Here is a 25,450-nt window from a genome sequence, read left to right as displayed (position 1 = left end):
GTAGTGTGGTGCATCTGAATGACCTTGAGTGCTTTTGCATGTGAAATGTTTCCTTGAGCTGAGAACAGAAGGCTGTTATTTATCACTTACATATTACTTACTTGAGCTTAGCACAGCTTTTGGGTAGAATTCAGAGAGAATATTAATTTTAAAAATGCTATCTGATACACTTTGTAAAACAAAAACAAATGTAAATTTGTAATTTCCGTATTTTTGGGACCAAAGATGGTTTTAGTGTTGTACAGTATATACTTTCTAAAAATCTTAAACATTTATTACTCTATGGAGACATTGTTTACTATTTGGATTATAGAGAAGGGAAAATTAAATAGTTGTGAAAGACAGCTGAATTTGAAACATTAAGATCATTTATATATATATTCAGTTGATTCTTTCCCCAGACCTGATTTTACATGGCGTATTGAAGAGGTAATATTTTAAAACTGCAGTCATCATAAAAAGAAAAAAAAACTCTGAAGGAAGAAAACAGTGTAGATATTTTTTTTAATTTGAAGCTTGCTTAGAAAAGTGACATTAAATTGCTTCTCACAGCCAGTTAGTCTGGTAGTTCCTGAGCACATAGAGATAATTCCTTTCGGTCCTTATGAGTGCTGTTTAGTTCCATAAAGGGACTCAAAACCCATTGTTAATAAAAATCAAACAGTTGAGACTTGTAGGAACAGGATGCTCAAAACTGTAATGGTTCTGATTTGTCCTCTTTTTTCAAACTAAGCTCTCAGATATGCAATCTCCATGTATTTGTGTGTGCAGAAGAAACTATAAATTGTGCAACCAATGCACAGACATCAAAGGACTAAACAGTAAGATATGATTGGAGCAACAGCATAATAGTTACTGTATAGAGTTGTTAATAAGATGTTTTCCTCTTTATGCTGTGTGGGATCAGTTTTGTCAGCCTTGGTTCAAATCCATCATAGGATCATGTAATGAAGTGGAAAGTGCCTACAATAGGATTTTCTAAACCCTGTAATTAAGAACTGATTTGAGTGTTTAATTGCTTCTTTGTAAAGTTGATTCCTTCTTTCTCTCTCTACTTTTTCCTTGCATTTTGTTTATTTATGCCTCATCTATCTTATGTTTTAATTTTTTTAAGCCTTCTTCATTGATCTGTGTTGTGTCTGCTTCAACAGAGGGAAGATAAGAATACTGTGTCCTTTTTTTTATAGTACTGTTTTATGGTAGCTTATGATGTTTGGGATGGATGTGTTGGGGGAAATGTTATTCTTTCCCCTGGGACTTTGGAAGCTAGCTGGCATATGGCATGTGCTTCTGTGTGAGCTTTTCTGTAGGAGCCTCATGTTTAGAGGATGAGAGATCATCTACCTCTGCCTTCTCTGAAAGACAAGGTACAGACTCCAGAGATTTGATGCCTATGTTTCACTCTGTGCTTTTCATCATAGTTTTGTGTTCAGAAGCACAGCATGAGCAATGAGCTGTGCCTTGGAAGCAATTTCTCATCGTTTGCTTACGTCTCTTACATGTGCACTTAAATCAGTAACGTGGGGTGCTTCTTCATAGGCTTCAGCATATGTGCATCTCATGATCTAGAATTGTTTCATTGTTGATTCTAGAAAGAAGAGGGGAAAACTGGGGACATTTTTTCAGTCTTCCTCAGAGAAACCTTATTTTAACTTGCCTTCCCTGTGAATTATTTTGTACAATATGATGATCACCTTCTTCTGATGCATCAGACTTACTGCTTCTTAAGGTGCTGTGGAACACAGCAGGAGATTTGACCTGCTACACGCTGCATGTGGACTGTTACGAGTGAATTAACCACTAGTTTTCCATTAACTTCAAGGTCCCTAAACAAATCTACTAATTGTCACCTTTTTTACATTTTGGGGATGTGCAGGTACAGCAAATGCTTACCTAATATGTGATTTTATTAATATGATTCTTCCCCCCGCCCCCTCACTTCTTCTTAGTCGTTCTGTATCATTTTCTTCTCTCATGACAACTTTGTAAACATTCCTACTTGTTCTTTTTGTTAGGGGGGGAGGGAACCAAACTGACATAAGTAAGAATAATGTTTTGGGGGCATAATAATAAAAATAAAGAAAAAAGAAACCAAAACAAAACAAACAACCCCAAAACAAAAAACCCAAACAAAAAAACCCACAACAATTCAAGTAGTGTAGAAAATAACATATGCTCTCCTACTCAGATGGGATACTACACAGCATGTAAATTGAAACATGTACATGTAAATCAGAGCACAAAGAACAGGGTTTATGCTGAAAGCTCTGGATTCAAGCATCTGCAGGTATTTCAGATAACTAGAAAGTCAGGCACAATCTCATAAATTTTGAGATGTGATAAAAAGGTGAGGAGAGAAACGCAAGCTTTATTGTTAGTAAGTGCTTTCATAATTATATGTGAACATAAATAATCCCCAACTGCAGAAGGAGAGATTGCTTCTGCACTTTGTAGAGACACTCAATCAGTAGTAAAAGTACTTAAGTCTGGCTGTGTAATACAGTTGGAGAGATTCTACACCAGTGTTGCTAATGGTGGATCTTAAAGCTGAGGTATATTGACGAATCAGCGTGATTATCAAATAACTTCTGCTAAGCTGAAGTGTGGTAGTTGGTTCACAGAGATGTGCAGGACATAGGTACTGCACCAGACAGGCTCTCTGTGTCTAGAAGAAAGGATAGTTTCAGATTATTTTCTGCTCAGTCCCACTGAAGTGAGTAGAGCCATCAAACAGCATTTTCTGAAAACTGGGTACGTAGTTCTTGCTGTTTAGGGCATAAAATAATGGGTGGTTTGGAGGGCCAGCAAAGCTCAGATTGCCTGTGCGGGTGGAGATCTTGTGTGTATGAATGTTAAATGCAACAAAAGTAAGAATTTAAAAACAAAACTGAAATAGGTACAACAAAATGCTTGAAAATGCTTTGTTCAAATTAACGCCATATTCCTCTTTCTGTTTTAACAGTGGGAGTTGATTAAAGATGAATTTATACAAATATTCAGGAACTCTCTGAATGACATTTAGAGTCTTTCGTGGCATGTTTTCCCTGTTAGCCACTTGGCCACCTGGATAGATCTGTTTGGCAGAGTGTGGTGTTGTCCAGCCTCAAAGTGTTCCTTTGTTGTTTTGGTCTTATTTTTGCATAGTCTTTTAAAATCTGTCTGTAACTTAAACATTCTAAAAATAATCTTTAAAAAAAATCTGCTTACACTGTGATTTATGATAGCCTTTAATTTAGATTATACAACACAATCTTCATTTTCTTTTGGGATATGTAGCTTTCAAAAGTGTTCTTATATATGCCCAGAAAGGAAAGTTGTCTATTTATCATGAGAATGTGATTAGATGAAGTTACCTATCCAGAATCCCGGTGCAGCTCTTTCAGATGTCCTGGATGGATGAGTTAGTGAAATTGCCTTTTAATCTCTATGGGTTAGTAAATATTTTTTTATAACTAGCCACAGATATTCCTTTTTAAATTATACTTGGCAAACAGAAAATATTTAATTTTATATACAATATACATAGTTACCTTGATTGACATATTTATAACATAGAGCTTTGTGTTTACTATGAAGGTTTTATCTGTATACCATGGACTTCATGGGTAAAATTTTAAGAAGCCAGTTAGCATATATGGAAGGGTATGGAAACTATCTTCATGAATTCAGAATGAGGACTTAGAAGCATTTAAAAAAGCAATAGCCAGGTTGCATTAACAGTGTATCTGGTTTTTTTCTTACTTTTTTGATTGGGGCTGGTCCCTACAGTTATTTTAATAACATCTGGATGTGAGTAACAGAATGAAGTATGACCATCTGCCTCTTCTGACTGTCACAGACTGTTGTCTAGAATAGGTGAGATTTCAGGGTATTGTATTTGTTTTGCTTTGGACAAATGTCTCGATTGACAATTAATTAAAACCTTCATATGTTTGAAAGAAAATACCCTCTCTTAACTAGGCTGATTTATCACTTCTGGTAACCGTTTAATCCCCAAAGTACTATTGTCTAAATACTTGTGGTAATGTTACATTTATCCTGATGTCTACAGGTTAAAGTGAATCTGGCTAGCACCCTTTTATTACAGTTGCTACCTTCATTTTTCTACTGTTTATACTTTAATCTTGAATGTTTACCAGTTTCTACTTGTTGGGTATTGTGGAGGGAGAGTGTATCTTAGCACTACAGTTCATCCAGCTTTAACTCATGCATCATGGTTCTGGAGTAATAAAATATTCTGATTTATATATTGTGGCCAATTTATTGCATTTTAAAATGATTTCTATACTTAAGACACAACATTTATGACATCCTATAACGAATGACTTAGCTAATCATTATAATATCTGTCTAGACTTACTCTCTAATGTGTTAGTGTCATTTTGAAACTATTTGTATATGTTGAAGTTTGTGAGGGTTCAGGAACCCACAATAAAATAGTAAAGTATGTATTTATTTCTCATAATAATGCTTAATTTTGATTTGAAAATTGACACTTTGGATGTCTTTTCACAGAATTGTAAACAAATACCGAGAAAACTGCTTCACCTAGGGTGCCTTCATGTGTGGTACAAACACTTGTCATTCACAAAAAGAGAGATGTAAATTTATTAAACCAGTAAACGCTATTTTTGTAATGTGAGTCACTAATGCATCTCTGGCTTTGTTGTGCTTTGTTTATGGCTACTGTAGTCATTGACTTCCCTTTGTGCACTAAATAGTAAATCTAATCTCATGGCCAATCAAAAGGTTGTATCGCTTTTACTCTGCTCTTCCTTCAGCTGCTACTGAAAGATGGAGACAAAGCACACCACTGATGTGAGCTAGAAGTTACCCAACATTTCTTTCCTTGAGACTTGAGTAAAGAGATGCTTAGTGTGGGGTATCTGTATCCTCAGTGCTGATTCTGGGTCCTCCAGAAAAAAATGTAGCAGATGTAACCTAAACATTCTGATACTAGCTCATCATTTATGATGCCTGGGGAAGGAGTATCCAGACCTGACTGAAAGACCTGATCCCTTGGGATATAGGTCCAACATGGTCAGATTGTAACTGAACAGCTCAGAAGTAGTGGGTTAGAGTTCCACCTCAGGCTGAGCAAAGGGGATGTAATTTTTCTCATATCATTTGAGCACAAGTCTGCTGTGTAATACCCTTGGTATTTTGCTTCTGAAGTAAGAAAAATTGTAATGTCTTGCCAAGGAAAATCTTACAAGCATTCTCTGTGTGTGCAGAACCTGACTCTGTTGTCCTCACTCAGGCAAAATTCCCCATTGACTTAGGGGACTGCAGATCAGGTACCCATTTATCACCAAATCCTGATCAGGGATTTAAAGACTATCATGAGTTAGCAAATACTGATATAGAGACCATTTACAGCCTTGAAGCAATTTCACATTATTTTGGTAAGTGTTCTTGAGGTTCTCAAACTGCATACAAGGCCAGCTGATAAAATAGATGCTTTTCTGTAGTGGTACCTGCCAGCTGTGATCACTGTCATCTGGGGGTTGACAGCTGGAACTTACATGTGTGTGTAGCATCTTCCAGCTCTGTATGTGCAAGTTGTGCCATTAATGCTTGACCAATTCCATGGGCAAGGTAACTCTACAAGAAAGTGTAACCCCAACCTGGTTTCGCACCAGTAACAATTTGTTAGTGTGCGTGTGCTTCTTCTCTATTGGTGTTTATGCTGAACAAAAGCCACGAGCTGAAGAATCGTCATGTCTGGCAATACAGAAAGCATTTTCTGCTTTTAAAATCCATACTGTTACAGCATAATTTAAGTGGTGTATTTATCAGTTTTAAATGTCATTTTGCTTTTCCAGTCTTTTGTATATGGGCACAATACTTTTTGTAAATTTTTTTATTTTAATTGTCTTCCTCTTTTTTTTTGTTTCTGATATTTGAAGATTTGAGCTCTCAAATTTTCATGATACTTTCTGATCATGTCTTCATAGTGGTAAAAGTCTGTATTTTTGTATGTATGGAAATTGGTAGTTTTCTAACACTTACCTTGATCAATATAGTATGGAATCATTTGTGAAGGACTTCCTGTTTAATAAATGGACATAATAAAGTACTAAAACATTGTCTTCATCTGTAAAGGCAACATATAAACTTGAGTATACCAGAGGTGGTGGTGGGGTGGTCAGTTAGTTGATAATCCAGCAAGTGCGATTGCTAAATGCACTTCCTATGCAAGACAACAGCGCTTCGGGGTTAGACATCAAACCAGCCAACCCTGAGTTGTGACTGGCAAGCCAAACTTTGTAGATACAGGAGTTAATGAAAAACCATGTGTAAGCAGTCCTTGAGAGGTTATATGTAACACAAAGCACATGGTACTGCTTTATTGCTGAAGGGGATTGCTCTTGTGTAAGCTTCCCCCTCTGGTATGCTGTTAACAGGCTGAAATGCTGTGTCATGTGGTTCGCAGCATCACATTCTGGACTGAAAAGGAATTCTGGGGTTGAAATGCCAGAATGAGCGGGTAGTACTCTTCCCCTCGTGGGCGGTGGGATCCAAATCCTACCTTGATTCAGTTGGGATTTTTGGTATCCAGGTGCTTTAGGTGGAAGGTGAAAGCACTGAGTAAGGGTAAGAGCTGCAGGAACTCGTGGATGGTTGAGTGAGTGTGTGTTGTGGAAAGATTTGGGAATATGGATGATGCTCTTGAAACACTCCTTAGGGATAATGTGTGGGAGGTGGGGAGGTGGATAAAGGTGGTGGTGCAGTTGAGCTTCTAGAAGGATTAACAAAGGAACTCACGTGCTCATACAGCTTTTCTACTACAAGATGGGCCCAGTCATTCTGCCTGTGTGGGGCTGTTGGCAATGTTGGCTGTTGTCATCTGTTGTGGTATTGCATCTGTTGGACCAACTTAAAGATCAGACCTTAATGCAGTTGATGCTAACTCTCTGGGTAGCCTTCTGACCTACAAGTTTTACAGAAAACAGTGTACTGTGAATTCTTCCAGTAAAGGAGGAATCTGTGTGGCGGGGGGGGGGGTGTTTGGTGCAGTCCTGTTTACTTAGAAATAAAATGAAAGAGATGGTGTCTCCATCCTGTTTTTCTTGAACCAATACTCCCTGCTATAAAAGGTGTCTCAAGCATTTATAACAAGAAAATCTAAATTTTTTCTGCTTCTTTGATGTGTTCTCTCTCGTTCTCTCTCCATGCTAAAAAACAGATTAAAGGAGGGCTAGGTGGAGCTGCTGCTTGTATTTTTACATATGCATGGTAGTATGTATCTTGCTCTTTGGGGGCAGTTTGTATCCTGGGCTTTGGAATGAATCTCTATTACTTTCAGTCTCTGGTGAGGTTGGTTGCAAGCTGCCTGCTATGAGGTTTATCTCAGCCTAGCAGCAATGTGTGTTTCCTCATTATTTCTGCACTTTAGCAGTGCAGGTGTTAGCAACACACACTGTCAGTGTTTGGTTACAAGTACATGCTCGCTTAATGGTACAGGCTGCTGGCCTCCTAGCAGGGGAAGGTGCAGCTATAAAATTCAAGCTTAGAAATTTGCACAACGAATGCTTACCAGAAGCATAATGAATAAAAAACATCTGCTTGCTATGCAAAGCATTAAATTGCCTTCTGCCTCCCAGCACACCAGGCTGGTGGAAACATTCTTCACATCACAGGCTGAGATACACGGTGCTTCACTTGTAATTCCTTTGTCAGTTGGAAATGTAAGACTTACAGAACTTCAAACAGTGTCAGGTGAAAAGCAAAATTAAGTGGAGTAATGGACAGAGGCAAGGGCAGCTGAGCCTCTTATTTCAGTCAGAATCTAAAAAGGCTGCTTGGAAAGGTCTTGAGAATTCCTTCACATCACCTGACCACAATCACTGCACAAGACTGGAGCGATCTTCCATAGGGACGTATGTATGACAGCCTTTTGATAGGCGAAGGCAGGAGGGAGACCCTTGAACAGCATGAGAGCTGTGTGAAGTATTCACCTGCGATGCCAGCTGATCCATTTTCCTTCCTGTTAATGACTTTGATTCACAGTGGCTAGATTCTGAGAGTTCTTGTGTTGTTTCTACACAGATTTGTTTCACGTTGGAAACTCACCGCTTCCTAGGTTTGTCTGCTGCTGAGTGCTGTTCAGCAAGCACTGGAATTAAAAAGGAGAATGGCTGTGTGCTGCAGGCGTGCAGCTTGTGCCACGAATCTTGAATCTCGGCTATTTTGGTCTTGTTAGTTGAGGAAAAACAACCAACAAGCTAAAAAATAAGTGGACTCTCCCTCTCCCTACACCAGACTCTGAGCTTGGTGCAGTATTGCTGGCAGGAGATGAATGAAAGACTGAGCCAATTCCCCACAAATCAGAATTGGGTTTAAAGTAGTTATTTTTAATTGAATTTTCTATTCTGAAATGATGCTCATAAAACACTGAAGTGTATTTTATTTCAGTCATGGGAACAGATCTTTTTAAATAAAATGCTGGAATCTTACACAAGGGCTTGACCCTGGGAGGCAGACTGCTTAGAAATAAATAGAATCATCAAATACTTGAATGCTGGTAACAAAATTCTCTGGACAGGCAATTAATTGCCTGCCTGCCAGAGTAGTCCTGAGGCAGCTGATGAGCAATTTTGTTTGCCTCTTCTGTGGATTTTAGGTAGAGCACTAGAGACTGAAAAGTCCTTGATGGGGCTAAGCATTACTTAGCAACAACTAAAAACATCAGTGTATTATCAGCATTGTCCTAAGACTAAAGCCAAAATGCAGCCCTGCACCAGCTACTAAGGAGAAAAATGACTGCTACACCTGAACCCAGGACAAAAGCCTTAGCAGGTTCTGGGTTCTAACATGTCTGTGACAGGTGCACCCCAAGGGGATTGCTGGTTACAGTGGTGTCAGCTGCCAAGTAGGAGCACGGTATCTCCAATGTCTACTGAATACGCTAAAACTGATTCTTGGTTAAGTTCTGTCATGTTATGTGCTAAAGATGAAGTTTCTTCTTGCCAGCTGGGTGAACGTTGAGTCTTCAGTGCTGGCTCTGGGCTATTGGCCACCTCCCCAGCACACGGAATCCTGCATTATGGAGTTCCTTGAAACACCATTAATCCCACTGGGCAGAGGCAAGGCATTAAAACCAGCTCTTAAATTTAAGTAAAGACAGCCAATGCTTCTATTAAAAGAGGTTTTAATCCAGCGCAGTTTCTAAATATTAACCATGTACTAGTATCCAGCTGTAACATGCAGTACAATTTTTTTAATTAAAAAAGAGAAATACAAAATAATGGACTATAAAAAATGAGCCCAGGTCCCCTGACGTCACAGTACATGCCAGTAAAATAATGACAAAAAAGAAAAGAACTATGGGATCTCATGCAGGAAGAGGTCCAAAGAGCTTTCTCATAATAGCAAAGATGATTTGTTACAGTTAGAAGCAACCCTTTGCTTTTGCTTCTGTTCCCTTAGTGGTCTGGAGATGAGATGTGGAGCTGCCCAATGGACAGCTCTTGTGTCTGACAGCACCTTCCCAGGCCCCTGCTTGCTGTTGGGTACCGAATTCTACTCGTCAGCAGCCAGCTGCTAACAGGGAATTGGAACCTGAGTGGTGATCTTGTTCTAAAGGAAATCTGCTTTTACTGGTTTATCCCCATTTTCCATTTACTCTGTCAGTACCATCTGTTCTCATTTTAATTACTTCTTCTGAAGGCCACCTGTTCTGGTACTATATGAATTATTAAAAATTTACACAGGTTCTTTGAAACAGACCGTGCTTTTTCCAGGCAGTGTGTGGTAGACACCAAGTACGCCAAGATCAGTTGTTTTGGCCTTTCACAGTGGGGAGGATGCACTGCCCTCCTGGGGCGCAGGGATCCTGAGTAATACAGAGAGAGCTGTCTGTTTTGCACACCCAGCAGACCAAGTCCAGCACTGCTCCTCCTGGGAGGATGGACGTTTGCAACACAGGGCATGAGGTCAGACAGTGGTTGAGATCCTGCACAGATATTTACAGGCTTCAACAGGCAGCTGTTGGATGGTACTTGACAACCCTTCCTTACCTGCATGTGCAAACACATACAAGGGCTTCCACACAAGTGGCAGAGAGGAGGTTGGTAAGATGATACCTCATCTGTTCTACCTTGTATCTGTGGTGACATTGTCCAGTTGTCACTTTTTCTTGTCGCAGATAGGCAGTAAATATAAATGTGTTGAAATCAACCTGTCAGCTATAACCTATGCCTTCAGTGCTTGAGATGGTGGAATATTCAGACTTCAGATAAAGAAATAGTGTTAGTTAATCAAGAAAAATACAAATAAAGTAGAGGCATTCCAAGCCTCTCTTCTTTGGCACAGCAAGAAGTATAAAAGGTATAAGTGTTACAGATTTGGAATTAATAAAGCATATTAAAAGCTCCACTTACATGATTAAAATATTATGATCCTGTTTACTCAGTACATCGTAGTGCTGAGGAAGGATGGGCAATGGAGAATTGAGATGTGTTGTCTGGATACAGACCTCTGGGAGAGGTTGAACTACCATAAAACACGTAGTTCTGAAGGATTGTCTAATGGCATTGGGAATAGTCTCCTCTTCCACATCACTGCCCTGTTTGTGCTTTCATGCTTCTGTAAACAGTGAGGTGGAAAGAGAATACCAAGGCTGAAATAAGGGAGATATTTCAATCAGCAGTGCATTTGGCAAAGTGGAAAGTGCCTGATGATCTTCCCTTCACACTTCAGTTCTTCAGTCCGAGTCAGAATTGGAGTCCTCATCTGAAATGTAAGACAAGAACCAATAGTGAAAATGAAAACTGGCCACCTCTGCATCGGCTTCAGCTCCTGCTGGGAGAGGTACACTGCTCTTCAGCAGGCATGTGCTTCAAAGGATGTGGCACATTTAGGAAAAGGCTTGTAACATGACCGTTCTTTCTAATATGATGGAGCTTTAAGTGGTGTCTCAAAGGACTTGAGAAATGCTGCTCAGAAGCAGTCAGACCACTGCAATGGTCTTCAGACAGAAGAAGCTGCAGACGTATTACTGTTAGTGTGACCACCAAGAGGAAGTCTGCTGAAGACCTGCTACCTGTACTAGAACATTGCTGGGGGTCACGGTTACGCACTGCCAGTTAAACCTATCTGAAAGCTTTAAGATGTTAAGAAATCCCAATAGGTACAGAGGGGTACATCTTGCCCAAGCTTGAGACTCTGCTTGCAAGGAAACACAGGATTTCTGACCTCAGCAGATAAGATCTCCAATGTGAACACAAGTTTGGTGCTGGAGAAGCAGTGCTGCAGGGCAAAGCTTTTCTTGCACAGTCAAATCTTCAACACAAAGCTACACAACTGTGCATTTGTAAGTTTATAAATTTGTCCCTCCATCTCCAGGGAAATCTGATCTAACCTTTAGCCTAAATTTGTACCCCAGTCATCTGATTTTCTTTTGAGGTGTGTGGGGATGAACAGTTTTTAGTCTTGTTTATTTCCTGTGATGTGTTCTTTAATTCTTCATTTCTTTGTTTCTCTTCTTGGCCTAAAGCCTGCAAAACATTTTACAGTCTACTAGAATACCTAGAAAATACTATTAGCATTACTTTAGACCTTCAGTGATTCTGTACACATCTGGGGTGTTCATTTCTGAGAGGTTTTGGGGGGTGAGATCTTTTGGTCTGTTTTTAGGTGTGGAGCAGTCTTTCTCATCTGTGTGGGTGCGATGAGTAGTACTGGGGCGTGATGCCTGATTTGAACTCCTGAGTACTGCAAAATAGCTACCTGTGTCCTGGCTTGACTTGAAATGAGTTTCAACTTCCAACAGCAGGTCCCTCTTTTTATCTTTGAGTGGATCTGTCTAACCTGAGGTAAACTGCACCTCCCATACTAAAAGAAATTTGATAACAATCCTGTTAATTTTATGCCTTGTGGTCCTCGAATTTCAAGGTCATTTGCCCATAGATGGTTAAAGCTTGACCCTGAATAAGAGGTAATCATGATAAAGAGATGGTAAAAAGGAAGTAACACACAAAACTGTGGACTAATGGATGCTAAGTTATAAAAAATATTTTTCGTTATAAAAATTATGTGATTTATTAAGTTATTAAAAAGGGTAGATGTTTGTCTTTGAAGTAAGACACTTTGGGAAGAAAAAGGTCTGTTCTGCACAATAATTTCTATAATGGGATCTGGGGCCTTTCAAAGTTACATGGTGTAAAACTCTTGAGAAACTTTATATCCATGGCTTGCTAGTTCTCTTTATAAATCACTTAAATTCCAGACGTATTTTAAGACTAAGCAGCTTCATAATTCCATATAGTTGTGGCATACAAACCCAAGGTAGCCAAGAATAGAAACTGTTCTGAGTGCTCTTGCTTCCCTGTGAAGGGTGAAACGGAGAAGAAAATCTCATGTTACATGCTCATATAACCAAAACAGGGAATTTTACCTACCCTCTGACTTGTGCCCTTCAGGGGTATCAGAACTGCCTTGCTTGAGAAAAGTAACCAGGTCATTGAAGGTTATGTAGAAATCAATGGCATACACTATCGTGGCTATAAATCCAAACACCTAAAATGGCAAAATAATAGTTTTTAAAGACAGGTCACATCCCAGACAAATGAAAATAAGCCTAACCAACACAACGATTCTTAGAGAAGACTGAGGCTTATTTTTTTTGGCCTGTGCCTTCCTAAAAAGACAGGGAAGGGAAATGCGTTGTGACCCACTGGCATCAATTAAATTACAGCTAATTTGGAAGCCTGGGTAGCAATGTCTGTCATTGCTCTGTCAGATGCATCCTTAACTGTTCCCCAAGCTATATCCCTCCCTGGCTCTGGGCACACCCTGAGCATGAGCATCAGCACTGCCCTGTGGTTGGAGCTAACAGAGATTGTAGCCTGCTCCTCCCCCCTCCCAAGGCTTCTCTTTGCCACCAAGAAATCACCTCAATTCCTCTGGAAATACTTTTTAGAGGTTTGCGAAGAGACATGTCTATTGCAGAGTGAACTAGACTGAGATGAAATGATTCCGCAGTAACCCGTTTAGCGTCAAAGAAGTGGCACCGTGGCAAGAACAGGCTGGCTTTCACTCTGAGAAGCTAGGGTAAATGCTGGGTGGGTTGCACCATGTCTAAATGGGTTGACAAAGATTGGAACAAGGTCTTTGTTTTGAAATCGTGTATTACTTGGGATGGTTTGTTAAGGGCTGATGGGTAACACTGCTGGGTATTGTTCTTCCCTATCTTTTAAAGTTATTATGCAAATTTTATTAATGTTGCATACATTATTGATGCTTAGAGTCAAGTTGCAGGTGGAGAGGCTGTATCTTATTTCTGAACACAAAATGTTGATGAAGACTCTCTCGGGGGCAGCCCATATACTGGAAAGTAAAATGACACTGCTGTTTCAACTCATCCAAGTAAAAAGAAGCACTAGAGGCAGGAGGTTGAGATTACTTAATTTAGGCTGTCCTTAGTAGTCACATGTTTATTTTTTCATTATTATTATTATTCCCTCCATTCAAGGAACTTGATGTTCTTTGCAGCAACAGAAAAGTCTTCCCTGTACAGCTGGTGAAATTAAAAAGCAGAATAGGCATCTTCCCTAAGTAGTACAGTTAACACTGAGCAGCACTGTCAGGATGAAAAAGCTATTCACTGATCCAAAACTTGTTTTTCTAAGTAACTGACAATTTCTTCCTTGCCTTAGGCAAATCTAAATCTCAGTTAGTTAATGGAAGAAATGTATAATACTTGCAATGGGGTCAAAATTGAATTGTTTCTGAAGTACATCCATACTCATTTCTCCAAAATACTTAAGTAGAAAGCTCATGTCTACTTACTCCTGCTGCTTTAGATGCTCCATCGGTATATTTTGAGACAGCAGCAATTGAAATGGCAAAGTAAATAATGGCAGCAGTGACACACCGCAAGAAATCCTGTAAAATAGGCAATGTTGCATTCTCAGATTAGTCATGAATTCCAATACAGAAGATCCTGTAAAAAAGATTTCAGAAATGGCCACTAAAACCCTCTGTTGTTGCATCAGTGGACTGGCCTGATGCTGCAGCATGATTGCAGACTGCTGTTTTGTAGCAGATGAATTGCTCATCTGGGAAATATTTTTAAATGAGAGATGACCAGAATCTTGGCATAAGCTTCTGCTCTTACAGATGCGGGTATAAATCCTACTTTTACCAGGCTTATGACAGGCAGACCTTTCTTCAGGCAAAGAAGGGCTAGATTTCTGTGAGGCTAAACCTGGAGCACAGTACTGTCTGCTGTAATGGAAGAATCATTTGAAATACCTAAAGAAATCTCATCTTTATGCAGAACTCCTGCAGTACTGGAGGCTCTGGAGGAGCAAACCAGTTCCTATGGTGAACTGGGGTGTACCTGTTTCTGTATAGAAGCAAGCCTGTCTGTAGGAACTGTAGCAGCTAGGAACGAAATACTTTTAATATTTAAAGCTATGATTTATACTTAGTATGTACACTTGTAATTCCACAGGCTAGCCTAAGTGAATGTACCTGTTGCTGTCACAGACTATGTGCTTCTGTGGCTGAGACTGCAGCTCGGCAGGGCAGGGGCCATGCTCTGTAACACAAGCAGTGGTGTGCTGGGGAAACTGTGTCTCTGAACTGTGTATTAAATAAGGAGCTGTGATTCCCAGGGCACGTGTAAATCATGTGAGCTGGAATACTGGTATCCTGACCTCTGCTCACAATTAGATCTTCTGCCTTTTCAGAAGGCAGATGGATAAGTAAGATACTGTCTCAGAACACAAATCTTACAAGAAACTCGACTCTTCTGAAGTCAGGACAAGGTCAGTTATCAACATTTGGCAGCTGGAGTATATTATGGTAATGGACATAATAAACATGTGAAAGCTTTTTTTCATCTTAGTTCTGGAATCAGAGGCGTGTAAAAAACAGGAAAATGATGGGACTGAGATTACCAGCTGGAAACCACGCACAGTCACAATCAAAGTCACTGCTATTTTCTATCCACCAGTGGACTTGCTAATGTTATTTTCATACATTGAGAGCTCTAATTCAAATTCTCACTTATGATGAACTATAGCTAAACTGTACCAAAAGAATACAGATTGATTGAATTACTGTTCTTTTTTGAAGTATTTGTACTGGTAAGCAAATGCTCTCTTTAGAACGTAGATCTGAAGCAACAGAGACATCCAGTGGCCAGTGTGCAGTAACCACCTGCAACTACAAACCTGGAAACTGCCCAAGGAGTAGCCAGACAGTGTTTCCTTTGTGTGAATGGCATCTGCTGGCAAGAGTTGCAGGGCTTCCCCCTTAATGAAACAGCTGTCAGCTGGTTTGCACGTGAGTACAACTGCACCTCAACAGCACTTAGAATTTAAAAACACTAGTGAAGTATATGCATTGCTATAGAGCCTGCCCTGGCTTCCCCATTTTTAAGGGTGGCTATATTAAGGAGGCCTGAGAAGTGGTTAGACTTAGGCTGGTGCTGCCTGCTTCTGAAAATCCAGCCCTAAGCCATTTGCCTGGAATAGGGCATAAGTTCCATGCTTTAATACAACCATGCTTTGTGTCAGCACCAAGAAAGCTATAGTATGTAATACAGCATAGTTTAAAGAGTGCTCTGGGTCTTTTGAAGAGGAGGCAATGCAGACAAGTTTCTAATAAGAAGGAGAAGTTATTAACCGTCAGCCTAAATTCCCACATAGTCCCTTTTACTCATGTTACACTGTACAGTGATATCTTTGAAACTGCACATTTCACTTACCATCAAAGGCCAGTAGAGTCCTTTAAACTTCTCATTAAGTTTGGAAGCGTAGGCAAAAAAAAGAAACAGTGCCAGCAGAAACTCAAGGAGAGGTGCCATCATGAAAGAGGTAGCTTGAGACGCAATATAGCAGATAAAGATGATAAATGACAGCACCTAGAGTGAAGAGCAAACTAGTTATTCTCTTGGAATAGCAGAGCCTCAGGCAGCTGAACTGCTTTGAAGCACTGTTCTGTCAGTGCTGCTGGTGATGGCATTATCTTGCTTCTTTTTTTCTTTTTTTCCTTAGGCCAAATGAGTTTTCTTGTTTAGCGTGGAATAAATCTAAGGTAATGGCATTTATTTCAACGTGTATGAAGTTGACTTTCTGGAGCACACGGTGGATTTGCACCTCTCAGAGTCAGTAATTTGCTCTGGATTGTGAACACTGCTGACAGTATAATTCTGAAAACAGAGCGGGGCATTGCCAAGCAAAGAGAGCTTTCAGCTTTCAGCTGTGACTGTTCTCATTTAAAACCGAAATCATTGCTCAGATAGCCCAAAGTAACTCAGCACTGATAATCTTCTTAGAGCTGAAAGAAAAAGTCTGCTGTTGATGGACAGAAAAGAGCTGAGAAGTAATTATTCTGTGATTTCTGGAAGTCTTAGGGTCTAGTTTTCCAGTGTTGACAGCTGGTTTAGAGACTAATTGGATAGGTAATTCCCATACGTTTGTTTTATCTCCACGATAATTTATAATTACAAAGTAATAAGAAATAGCATTTGTTTTCCCATTCAATTAAAAGACCTTCAGAATACAGTTTATGGCTTAAACCAGAGTTTCACAATGGAAAAATGGTTAAAGAGAATGCACTTTCACCTAAACCACAGCACTGAAGTGCTTCTGGACTTTCAGCTGCTGTATTTGTGAAAGTGGGAGGTGAGGAAACCATGGAGAAACATAACAAAATTTTCAAATGATACGCTGTGAGCTGGTCACCTCTGGGCAGAGGCTCCAGCCCTGCTGCTCTACTGCCCTGCATGGGAACTGGTTGCTGTTTTCTTCAAATTAGCTCAAAATAATACTAACAAAATGCAGCTAGCATGCTGAGTAAAACACCTCCCGCAAGTATATTATGTGCTAGTTTACACCTGAGCTGCTCTGTTCAGGCTTTCTTCTTGGAGACAAATCTCTGCCTAAGCAATGCCCAGAGATGCTTTTGGTCAACACAGGTGCTGTTTCAGTGTTAGATTACAAGGAATTTCAGAACTGAACTTTTAAATGCTAAACTGTGACACTGACATTCTCACTCATATAATATTGAAAATAGATGTTTTATTTTTCCTCAGATGGCACACACAAAGGCAGATGTGGCTTCCTGAAAAGCATAAATGTTGGCACTGTGATGACCAATGCATTTGCTTCATTCAGTTTCACATCTATGGATTTATTTGCTGCTACCACATGTTCCTGGGAACCAACTGTACCTCAACACCCCCCCCCCCCATCATTATCATATGTAAATGAAAAGGCTCATAGAATTAATTAATAAATATTCTTAAGAGCAGTCAGCCAACCTTCAAATACATATCTCAATAGAGCCCATTTAGGTTTCGGGCCAACTACAGTTCAAGCCTGTTGAAATAATTTCTTAATTAAAAAGCCTTTATTCTAAGCCTGGGTTTTGGGGAAAGCTGTCAGTTCTTTACCAGGATGATAATAGCTGAGTATATTGTTTAGATCCATTAGGACTGGGTGGTGAAGTCTGAGAGGATGTGACATTTTTAGTAAGATACTATATTTATCTTAATGTCTACGCATTGTTCTTGTTTCACTGGGTTGTATGAACTGATCTGGTGTAATACACAGAGTTCACTTTTACATCTAGGCCGTTATCCTATTTTGTTATTTATTATTATTTGCTTATTGCTTCCATAGCCTTTTTGCGGCTTTTTCCAGGGTTTTCATATAGTGTTCACTGTATCTTAACCTGAACATGGTATTATTTCTGAAAAGTAGTGAGTTCTGTTTGAAAAGAAGTGGATATAATAGAACTTGCAAAACTACTAAGAGGAAAGAGAGGACTTCTCCTTCCTATCACAACCCCTATTCCCTTCCCACCCCCAAGGAATTAAGCCAGAAAGACTGGACTTTAACTTTGGCAATCTGCTTCACTTGCATTTGTGGAACATAATTTAGACATGGTTTCATGTTTTCTCCATTTAAAAAGAAATCATCACATAGCTAGGATTTTTTTTCTTTCATTCTGATATTTAAAAGGAAATCTCTTTCTTTTTCTGGCTAAAGGCAAGTGTGCTAGCTGAGATGTATAGACAGAGAAGTATGCAGGGACAAACAGCAGCAGGGAGGAGAGGACTTCAGGATAGGTCCCACCTACCAACCCCCTTTCAGTAGCTAAGCATTAGACCTGAACTGAACTTGTTAGATCACTTATGAAATGATTAAATGCAGTGTTAAATAATACATCATACTACAGCAGCAAGGGGAGGCAGAGAGGCAAATTTCAGATACGTAAGTTGATGACGAGGAGGGAGATCACTTTGATCTCGATTCTGTTCAATACAGTAACTCCTGTGCTCTGCCGGCCTTTATACAGAGCAAAAAGTTTTCCTGTCAAAAGCCTTAACTATTAGGTGAAACGAAGAGCCTTTGTGTTCTTTTAACATCAGCTTTACAGTAGTTAGTGCAACTTAAGGTTCCTGCTGTCTTTCCTTCACCCTGATGGTCCTGGGCTGGTCTATGTGGTTTGAAATGCAGCGCAGTGCCCAAGACCCTGCTGTTAATGGGGCTCAGGATGCAACAGAAACTTGTTTTGTGATGAGCACACTGAGGGGCTCTTGCTCTGGTGTGCTGCTGGGATCCCTGGTTCGGTGCAAGGTAAGTTGCTGAAGAGACAAAAGCATCAGTCTGAGCATTTCAGCTTTCAAATTTGGCCTGATCCAGAGAACCTGGCATCTGGGGAAATACTGGTTGTCCATTTAAAAATCCAGTTAACAGGACAGTTACTTGCTCCAACAAATTCTCAGTTACTGATAGGATTGCATCAGTCTCCTGCTGCCTGTTCCTTGGCCCTGATGAACAGTACCAATACTCCTGCCATCACTACCACGAGTGTGGAGCTTGAGTTCCAGCCCATCACAGCTCCCTGGTCCTCACCTCTACTTATCAGCACCCCACTGTTGTGCTGGTGAAGTGCACATTAAAGCCACATTAAAAATACCCAACACCCTTGATTTGCAAGAATTCCCTTGATTTCAATGGATTCCTGATGATAACTGTAAAAGGGAAAGAATCTGACATGAAGTGTGATTACTGCTCTCGTTCTGCAGGCATTCAGAGACTGAAAAGGCCTAAGGAAGATTTTGTGAAATACACACCTATAAAATAATGGACCAGATTTTCAGAATAAAGGTTAAGAGATAGTATTTTAGATGCTACAGCCTTCATTGAGGCAAGGCTGGAAGGGCAGGCAGGCATTAGAAAGAGCAAGAGAAACAAAAGGAAGGAGGTGCCTGATGGCTCTGTAGGGCTTGTTTTTTTTTTCTTTGGTCTCCCTGGTGGCAGTGTCACAGCCCTGATGTGGATTTTGATGTCAGATCTACCAGGCAACCTGGGGACAGCCCTGTGTAATAGGAGAGCCCCAAAGCTGCTGCCTTTCGATAATGTTTCTCGTTTCTTCATTTACAGATCATTTCCTCTTCTGGTAAGTGGAGTGCAGGGACTCCCTGAGCAATAGTGGGTATTACCTATTACTGCCTTTTCTGAATTACAGAAGCGAGTAGGTATCTTATCTTGTCTGACCATTGAACTGCAGTGCCATTAACTGCAGCACCTGATGTCATCTAAAAATCTGGTAATTTAAAAAACACACCTCTCCCCCCCACCATACACTGATCTGTCTGTACCCAGAACTCATGAACACCTATTTGCTTTTCCAGACTTCAAGTCTTTGAGACAAACATCTGGCAAACCAAAAACTGCTCAAAACTGACAAACTCTAAAGCAATGCTCAGAACGTAGCCTGACCCTTCTAAAGACCGTCAGATGATCAAAGCGTATCAAACTTGTTCTGCACCTTTTTACTGCAGCTACATATTTAAAAATGATTTCAGAGAAGGCCAAGCAATGGGATCTTGTAATTTTTCAACAGCTCTGTATCTAGGCTAAAAAAGAAAACAAGCCAAAACCAAAACCCAACAGCTAGAGAGGAAGTTCGGCTCAATGCATTTGCAAGTTCATTTCTAGTACTTTCAGACTCAGAAAGCACTGCTGTTTCTGGGAGAAAAAAAAGTGTAGTGTTTTATTAGTTTTGTCCATTTGCATATACAAAGGGGAGGTCTTTGTCCCTTGGGATTATATCCTCAGCACTGATAGCAGCTATTGAAAGTTTATCGTGATTGCCAGCTCCACTGTGGAATAATATGTGGATGCAGAAAGCTGTAGCTCAGTGAAGCACAGAAGAGGATCCTTTCATAGTCTGGAAGTGGCAAGACTATAAAAAATCCTGGCAAAAAAAGAAGCCCGATTTGTTCACTGAGCACCTTTTGTTTTTGGTGTGTGGGGATGGGACTGTACATAAAAGAGAAAGAACTATTAAATATTACTTTTTCTTTTTTAAAGGAACTTCTCTGGTATTGTGTTTCAAAATAGATTTTCTCCCACATAGTTCTCACTCAATACTGTTGCTGGGCTTCTTCAGCTGGCCAGGCATTATGAAGTTATACTGCATCATGTCACTAGCTTCCACTGGAAGGTATAAAAAATAATGAGTTACAATGGTTAGAGAGCACTGGGCTCCTTAAGGGTGGGAGGACTGCTGAAGTGCTGAGGTCAGGGCAGATCGAGAAGGCGTTAGCTCCGTGCAGGGAGAACAGAGCCACTGCAGCCCACTGGGGACAAAGACGCTGGGAAGCAGCTGACATCATTGCACACTACTACACACACCCCAGTGCCCTCCGCTCCACACCATCAAATGCATCAAATGCTCCTCATGTGCCCTCCTTGGAAAAGAACAAGTTTGCTTAACTTGTTGTTTGCTTAACAGTTTTAAAAGTGGCTTGTGGTGATCTCTTCTGGGCAAAAGTGCATTTGTTATTGCTTATTGATAGAGAGTGAAAGTAGGTCACAGAACGGTTTGGGTTGGAAGGGGCCTCAGAGCTTGTCCAGTTCCAAGCCCCTGCCATGGGCAGGGACACCCTCCACTAGAGCAGGTTGCTTCAAGCCTCGTCCAACCTGGCCTTGAATGCTGCCAGGGATGGGGCAGCCACAGCTTGTCTGGGCAACCAGTGCCAGCGCCTCAGCACCCTCACAGGGAAGAACTTCTGCCTAATGTCTAATGTAAATCTTCTGTTAGTTTCAAGACATTGCCCCTGTCCTATCCCTGCATGCCCCTCTCCACATTTCTTGTTGTCCCCTTTAGGCACTGAAAGCTGCTCTAAGGCTGAACAAGCTCAATACTCTCAGCCTGTCTCCATAAAAGAGGTGCTCACTCAGTGGTCTCTGCTATTTTACTTCTTCATCATACTTGTCACGAAGCTCTCGGTTCCCCCAGAGTTAGCTGCAAGAGTTGCCTTCTGGCTACAGACCCAGTCAAAGGCACAGGATTGTCTTCAAAGGAGGCTTTACACAGAGCAGTTTCATTTATGAAGGTCAGTCCAGAGGAGACTGAAAAGACAGAAGAGAGACAGGAAAAGAGAAGAAAAACAGGCACAATGATTTCTACATTCTTTGTGTGACCACAAAGGTGACACAACCTTATACAGGACAACCTTATATAGTCATACCACATTTCTATTAAAAAACTCCATAATGCGACTGTGTACTGGCTTCAGGGGACTAAGGAGATGACAATTACAGTAGTCACCAGGACAAGCACAAAAGCTTGACTGAAACAGCCAGGACGAGCAGCAGGACACATAAATGTGAATCTTGCCTGGACAAGCTCTGGTGGCAGGTATGAGAATGTCTGTTAAATGGTTTCAACATGGAATAAAGGGAACTGAAAAATGCATCTCTTAAGGAGGGAAAAGAGCATGGGTGAGAAGCTGACCTTCAAGGCAGCAACTTCAGTACTCAGAAAAAATAAGTAGCTTAAAAGGAGTGTTACAATATATGGAAGAAATAATGGTATGGGGAGGGGACAGAAAGGGAAAAAAATCAACCTGGGAGATTAAAAATGGTGATTAGAAAGTGGAGGTGCAAGACAGTGAAAATAAATAGGCTCAGGAGAGACAGCAAAGCTTATACATGTATTTGATGTTACTGCTTTGTGGCTGTGCAGCTATCCCAGGTGGAATAAAAAATTAATGAGGCAGGAAGATGAAAAGGAACAGACGGATGGGGGGAACTTCCTTCTCTGAATAAAATTTGAGATTCTAATTAAGCTTCTTCCTGTAATCGGCTTCATCACCAGCCTAACTTGTTCTAGAGGAAGCACCAGAATGCCCAGACCTGACAGACCCCAGAGCAGTCTGCACACCGACATGAAACTTGTACCTGAACACTATGAAGATCCATACTCACTTCATGTGAAAATGTGTAAAAATGTATGAAAATGTTACTTTTCACAGCAAGTGGCTATAAGTTTCCTTCATCTGAACAAAGCAATCCTCGCTGGAGGGAATCTGCTGAAGCTGACTTCTGTTCCCTTTCTGCCATACCCAGAAAAGCAGAAGTGTGACCATCTACCCCAGTAAAGACAAGTCTGCAAGTCGCTGCTTTGCTTCGGTGGTAGTATATTTTTCAATATGTGGTGGTTTGTATTTTACATGTTGAAAAAGCTGACTTGGCATTTCCTGCAGTGGAACAGAAAGCCTCTGATCTACCTGCAGACATGCCAGTATTTGCATGACTTTAAACACTGAGAAATAAAGCACATCCCTTGGGACTTGCCAAGCTGCCGAATAATAATAATGTGAGAGAGGTATTTGATAATAATGAGAACCCCATTTTCTTCCTAAACAAAGGACACTATTCAAAATCTGTATCCCATGAATTATTATTTACATATGTTTATGCAGAACACAACCCCGCCCCACATCAGTGCTGTGTCAAAGAGGGACAAATCACACATTTGAGAGGAGAAATACAAAGCTAAAGATGAAACACAGATATAAACTGTGATAGATTTAACTTGGACTCATCTTCAATTATTTGGCACTGAATTTCTCTTAATTGTACACAGACTGGATTTGTTCTGGGGCCTGTGTTGCCTTCAAGGGTTTCTTCTAGTAAAGCTGAGACAACAGGAGAGAAACTACCACTGCCTCCCTCTGTCAGGAAATGACACCCTTGGCACGTGGGCTGGCCCACAGAGAGCAACAGAAAGCTTTGCAGCAGCCTCTTTTAGTGCTGCATCCAGCCAGCCAAACCCTCGGGAAGCCCCAAGTGGTCTCACACAGGACAAGCCTCTCTTTTGTCAAAACACAGCAGTTTTTATTACTCCAAGGAGGCATAATCAGTACTTCTCTATGACAACAAAAGGGTGAGTCTGATCCCATGACCAAAACAGTACTCCTCAAATCATCATCATTTGGAGATGTTAAAAAGCCAGCCTGTCTGAAAGTCATCATCTACCGGCTGTAGGCTTCTATAGGAAATTCCAGTATATATTATAGAACATAACAAAATTGAATGCCACAGGAGGGAAGTTAGTTGATTTGGTATCTTCTAAACATGTGTTTTTGCAAACTGCAGATGCTGTATGAGTGATGGGAATACATGGGGTTTTCACAGCACTTCTGCTGGAGCTGATGCTGCATGTGGCCTCTGCTCCCCAGCCCAAGGTCTGTGCTCCCCACTGCAGAAGTCATCCTCATCTCCTGGATGAATGGGCTTTCTTCTCAAATCCAGCTGTGCATCTCCTGTCTGTTACCAAGTTTCACAAACTCACAGGGCTGGTCTGGGAGTCTAACGGCACTGCCCCTTCTGCCCATACCTCCCCCTTCTCCTGCCTGAATTTCCCCGTTTCCTTCTCTGAGCTAGCACAGCGGACAGACAGAGACACCTTACAGATCTGAACAGTGCTCCATGTTTAGTTTAGCCCCATGACTGCTAGTTTGAGCTGTCCTAATACTTGACTACTTGCTGTCAAAAACTTACAGAGAAGTTAGTGTTTAAATCTTTTGTTATTTCTAGTATAAATGATGTTGAAGGTATAATTTCAGACAACTAAATTCCTCTTAAAATTTAACTTTTTATTTGAAATACCCACTGCCCATGGGGGTAGATTTTCTTAAAAACCACCAGTACCTTAAAGGGGGCTGCAAAAAATTTGGAGACGGACTTCTTACAAAGGCATGTAGCGTCTGTCAGAGGGGAGACTTATAGGAAGAAACCTTCCATGTGAGGGTGGTGAAGCCCTGGCACAGGGTGCCCAGAGAAGCTGTGGCTGCCCCATTCCTGGCAGTGTTCAAGGCCAGGCTGGATGAGGCTTGGAGCAACCTGCTCTAGTGGAAGGTGCCCCTGCCCATGGCAAGGGGTTGGAGCTGCAAGAGCTCTAAGGCTGCTTCCAACCCAAACCAGCCTGTGATTCTCTTTCCCTACCACGCACGTACTCTTTCATTAGTCAGGCTTTAAGCCTTTACAAGCAAAATACCAGAAAGTGTTACGCTAAAAATCACCAGCCCTGATCTCAGTACTTGGCCCTAGAGCAACAAATGTGGTGTAGTTCTGGGGGAGCAGTGTTTCCTGTTATTGCTGCCCCTGATTGTTTGGTCTTTTCACAGTAAGTGAACTGTCCCCACAGCGTGTCTCTCTCCGAGGTCAGGGCAAACACGGCCTTTGGTGCACTCAGGACCAAAGCTGGTAGATAATTATGCCCTATGTAATGCCGCACACCATCAGGGGGTGAGTAAGGACCTTCCTGATGTACTGAGGACATACCCATACCAAGGTATACCCTCCCCCATGGCACTAGGAGATAAACCAGAACCGGTCAGCTGTGGTCACTGTATCCACGCCGCGGGTAGGTTAAAACGAAATCAAAGCCGTTTTTACATGAAGAGCTCTCCTGCTAACGAGGAACACGGCGGCGGCACCGGGGCTTAACGTGACCGCTCAGTCGGTTTCCGAAACGCGACGGCCAGGACAGGCTCAGCGCCGCTGCACCCCGAGCTCTCCCCTCGCCGGAGCGGGTGCTCGCGGGCTGCCCTCGGCCGCGCCTGCCTCCGCCACCACCGCGCTGCGGCCGGGCCGGGCCGAGCTAACTGCCGCGTGCGCGCCCGGAGCCCCCTCCGCGGGTGGGGGCTGCGATCCGGCCCCGGCGGTTCCCCCCCTTGCCCCGCTCCCGCCCTTACCGACTCGGCGAGCAGGAGCCGCCCCTTGCGGGAGCGCAGCAGCTCCGCCGGCAGCAGCAGCGGGCGCGGCCCGGGCGGCGGCTCGGCGGCCCCCGGCTCCTCCATGGCGGTGAGCGGCGGCCGCGGGGCGCGGACGGGTGCGGGGTGTTTTTTGAAGGAGGGAAGCGGAAATCGTGACCCTGCGGAAACGTGAAAAAAAGTTTCAGCATCCCCAAATCTGGGGGGTGGCGGCCGCGCCGCGCGCACGGGACGTGCCCTGCGACACCCGTTTGACCGTACCCACCCTCCTCACGGCGCTGGGGAGACGCTGAGGGAGTTTTCGGAGCTATCCAGAACGCGAACGTTAAAGCCGAGGGATCAAAACGCCTCGGCAAGGAAGCGTTCGCACGGGCTTAAGCAGCCGTCGGGAGGGAGGCGAGGAGCGCAGCAAGG

The 25,450-nt window shown here is 41.8% G+C and overlaps 1 protein-coding gene across 1 annotated transcript; it reads right to left on the bottom strand.

Moving 5' to 3' along the window:
- Positions 1–10,129: 10,129 nt before the first annotated feature.
- CMTM3 (CKLF like MARVEL transmembrane domain containing 3) lies at positions 10,130–25,389 on the bottom strand. Its single transcript, XM_061458475.1, has 6 exons — positions 25,302–25,389; positions 25,019–25,197; positions 15,722–15,877; positions 13,795–13,890; positions 12,405–12,522; positions 10,130–10,737 (listed from the first exon to the last, which is right to left on the bottom strand). Exons 2-6 carry the CDS (start codon positions 25,121–25,123, stop codon positions 10,709–10,711), a joined length of 504 nt encoding a protein of 167 aa, XP_061314459.1. The 5' UTR covers positions 25,124–25,197; positions 25,302–25,389; the 3' UTR covers positions 10,130–10,708.
- Positions 25,390–25,450: the final 61 nt, after the last annotated feature.

This window comes from Pezoporus flaviventris, unplaced genomic scaffold (genome assembly GCF_033815535.1).
Source record: "Pezoporus flaviventris isolate CSIRO_AGI_PZ_B2104156 unplaced genomic scaffold, CSIRO_AGI_Pfla_v1 ptg000027l, whole genome shotgun sequence".
Lineage (NCBI taxonomy): Eukaryota > Metazoa > Chordata > Aves > Psittaciformes > Psittacidae > Pezoporus > Pezoporus flaviventris.
Note: the sequence above shows the minus strand (reverse complement) of the source record. Positions and strands in the feature narration are given on the sequence as shown.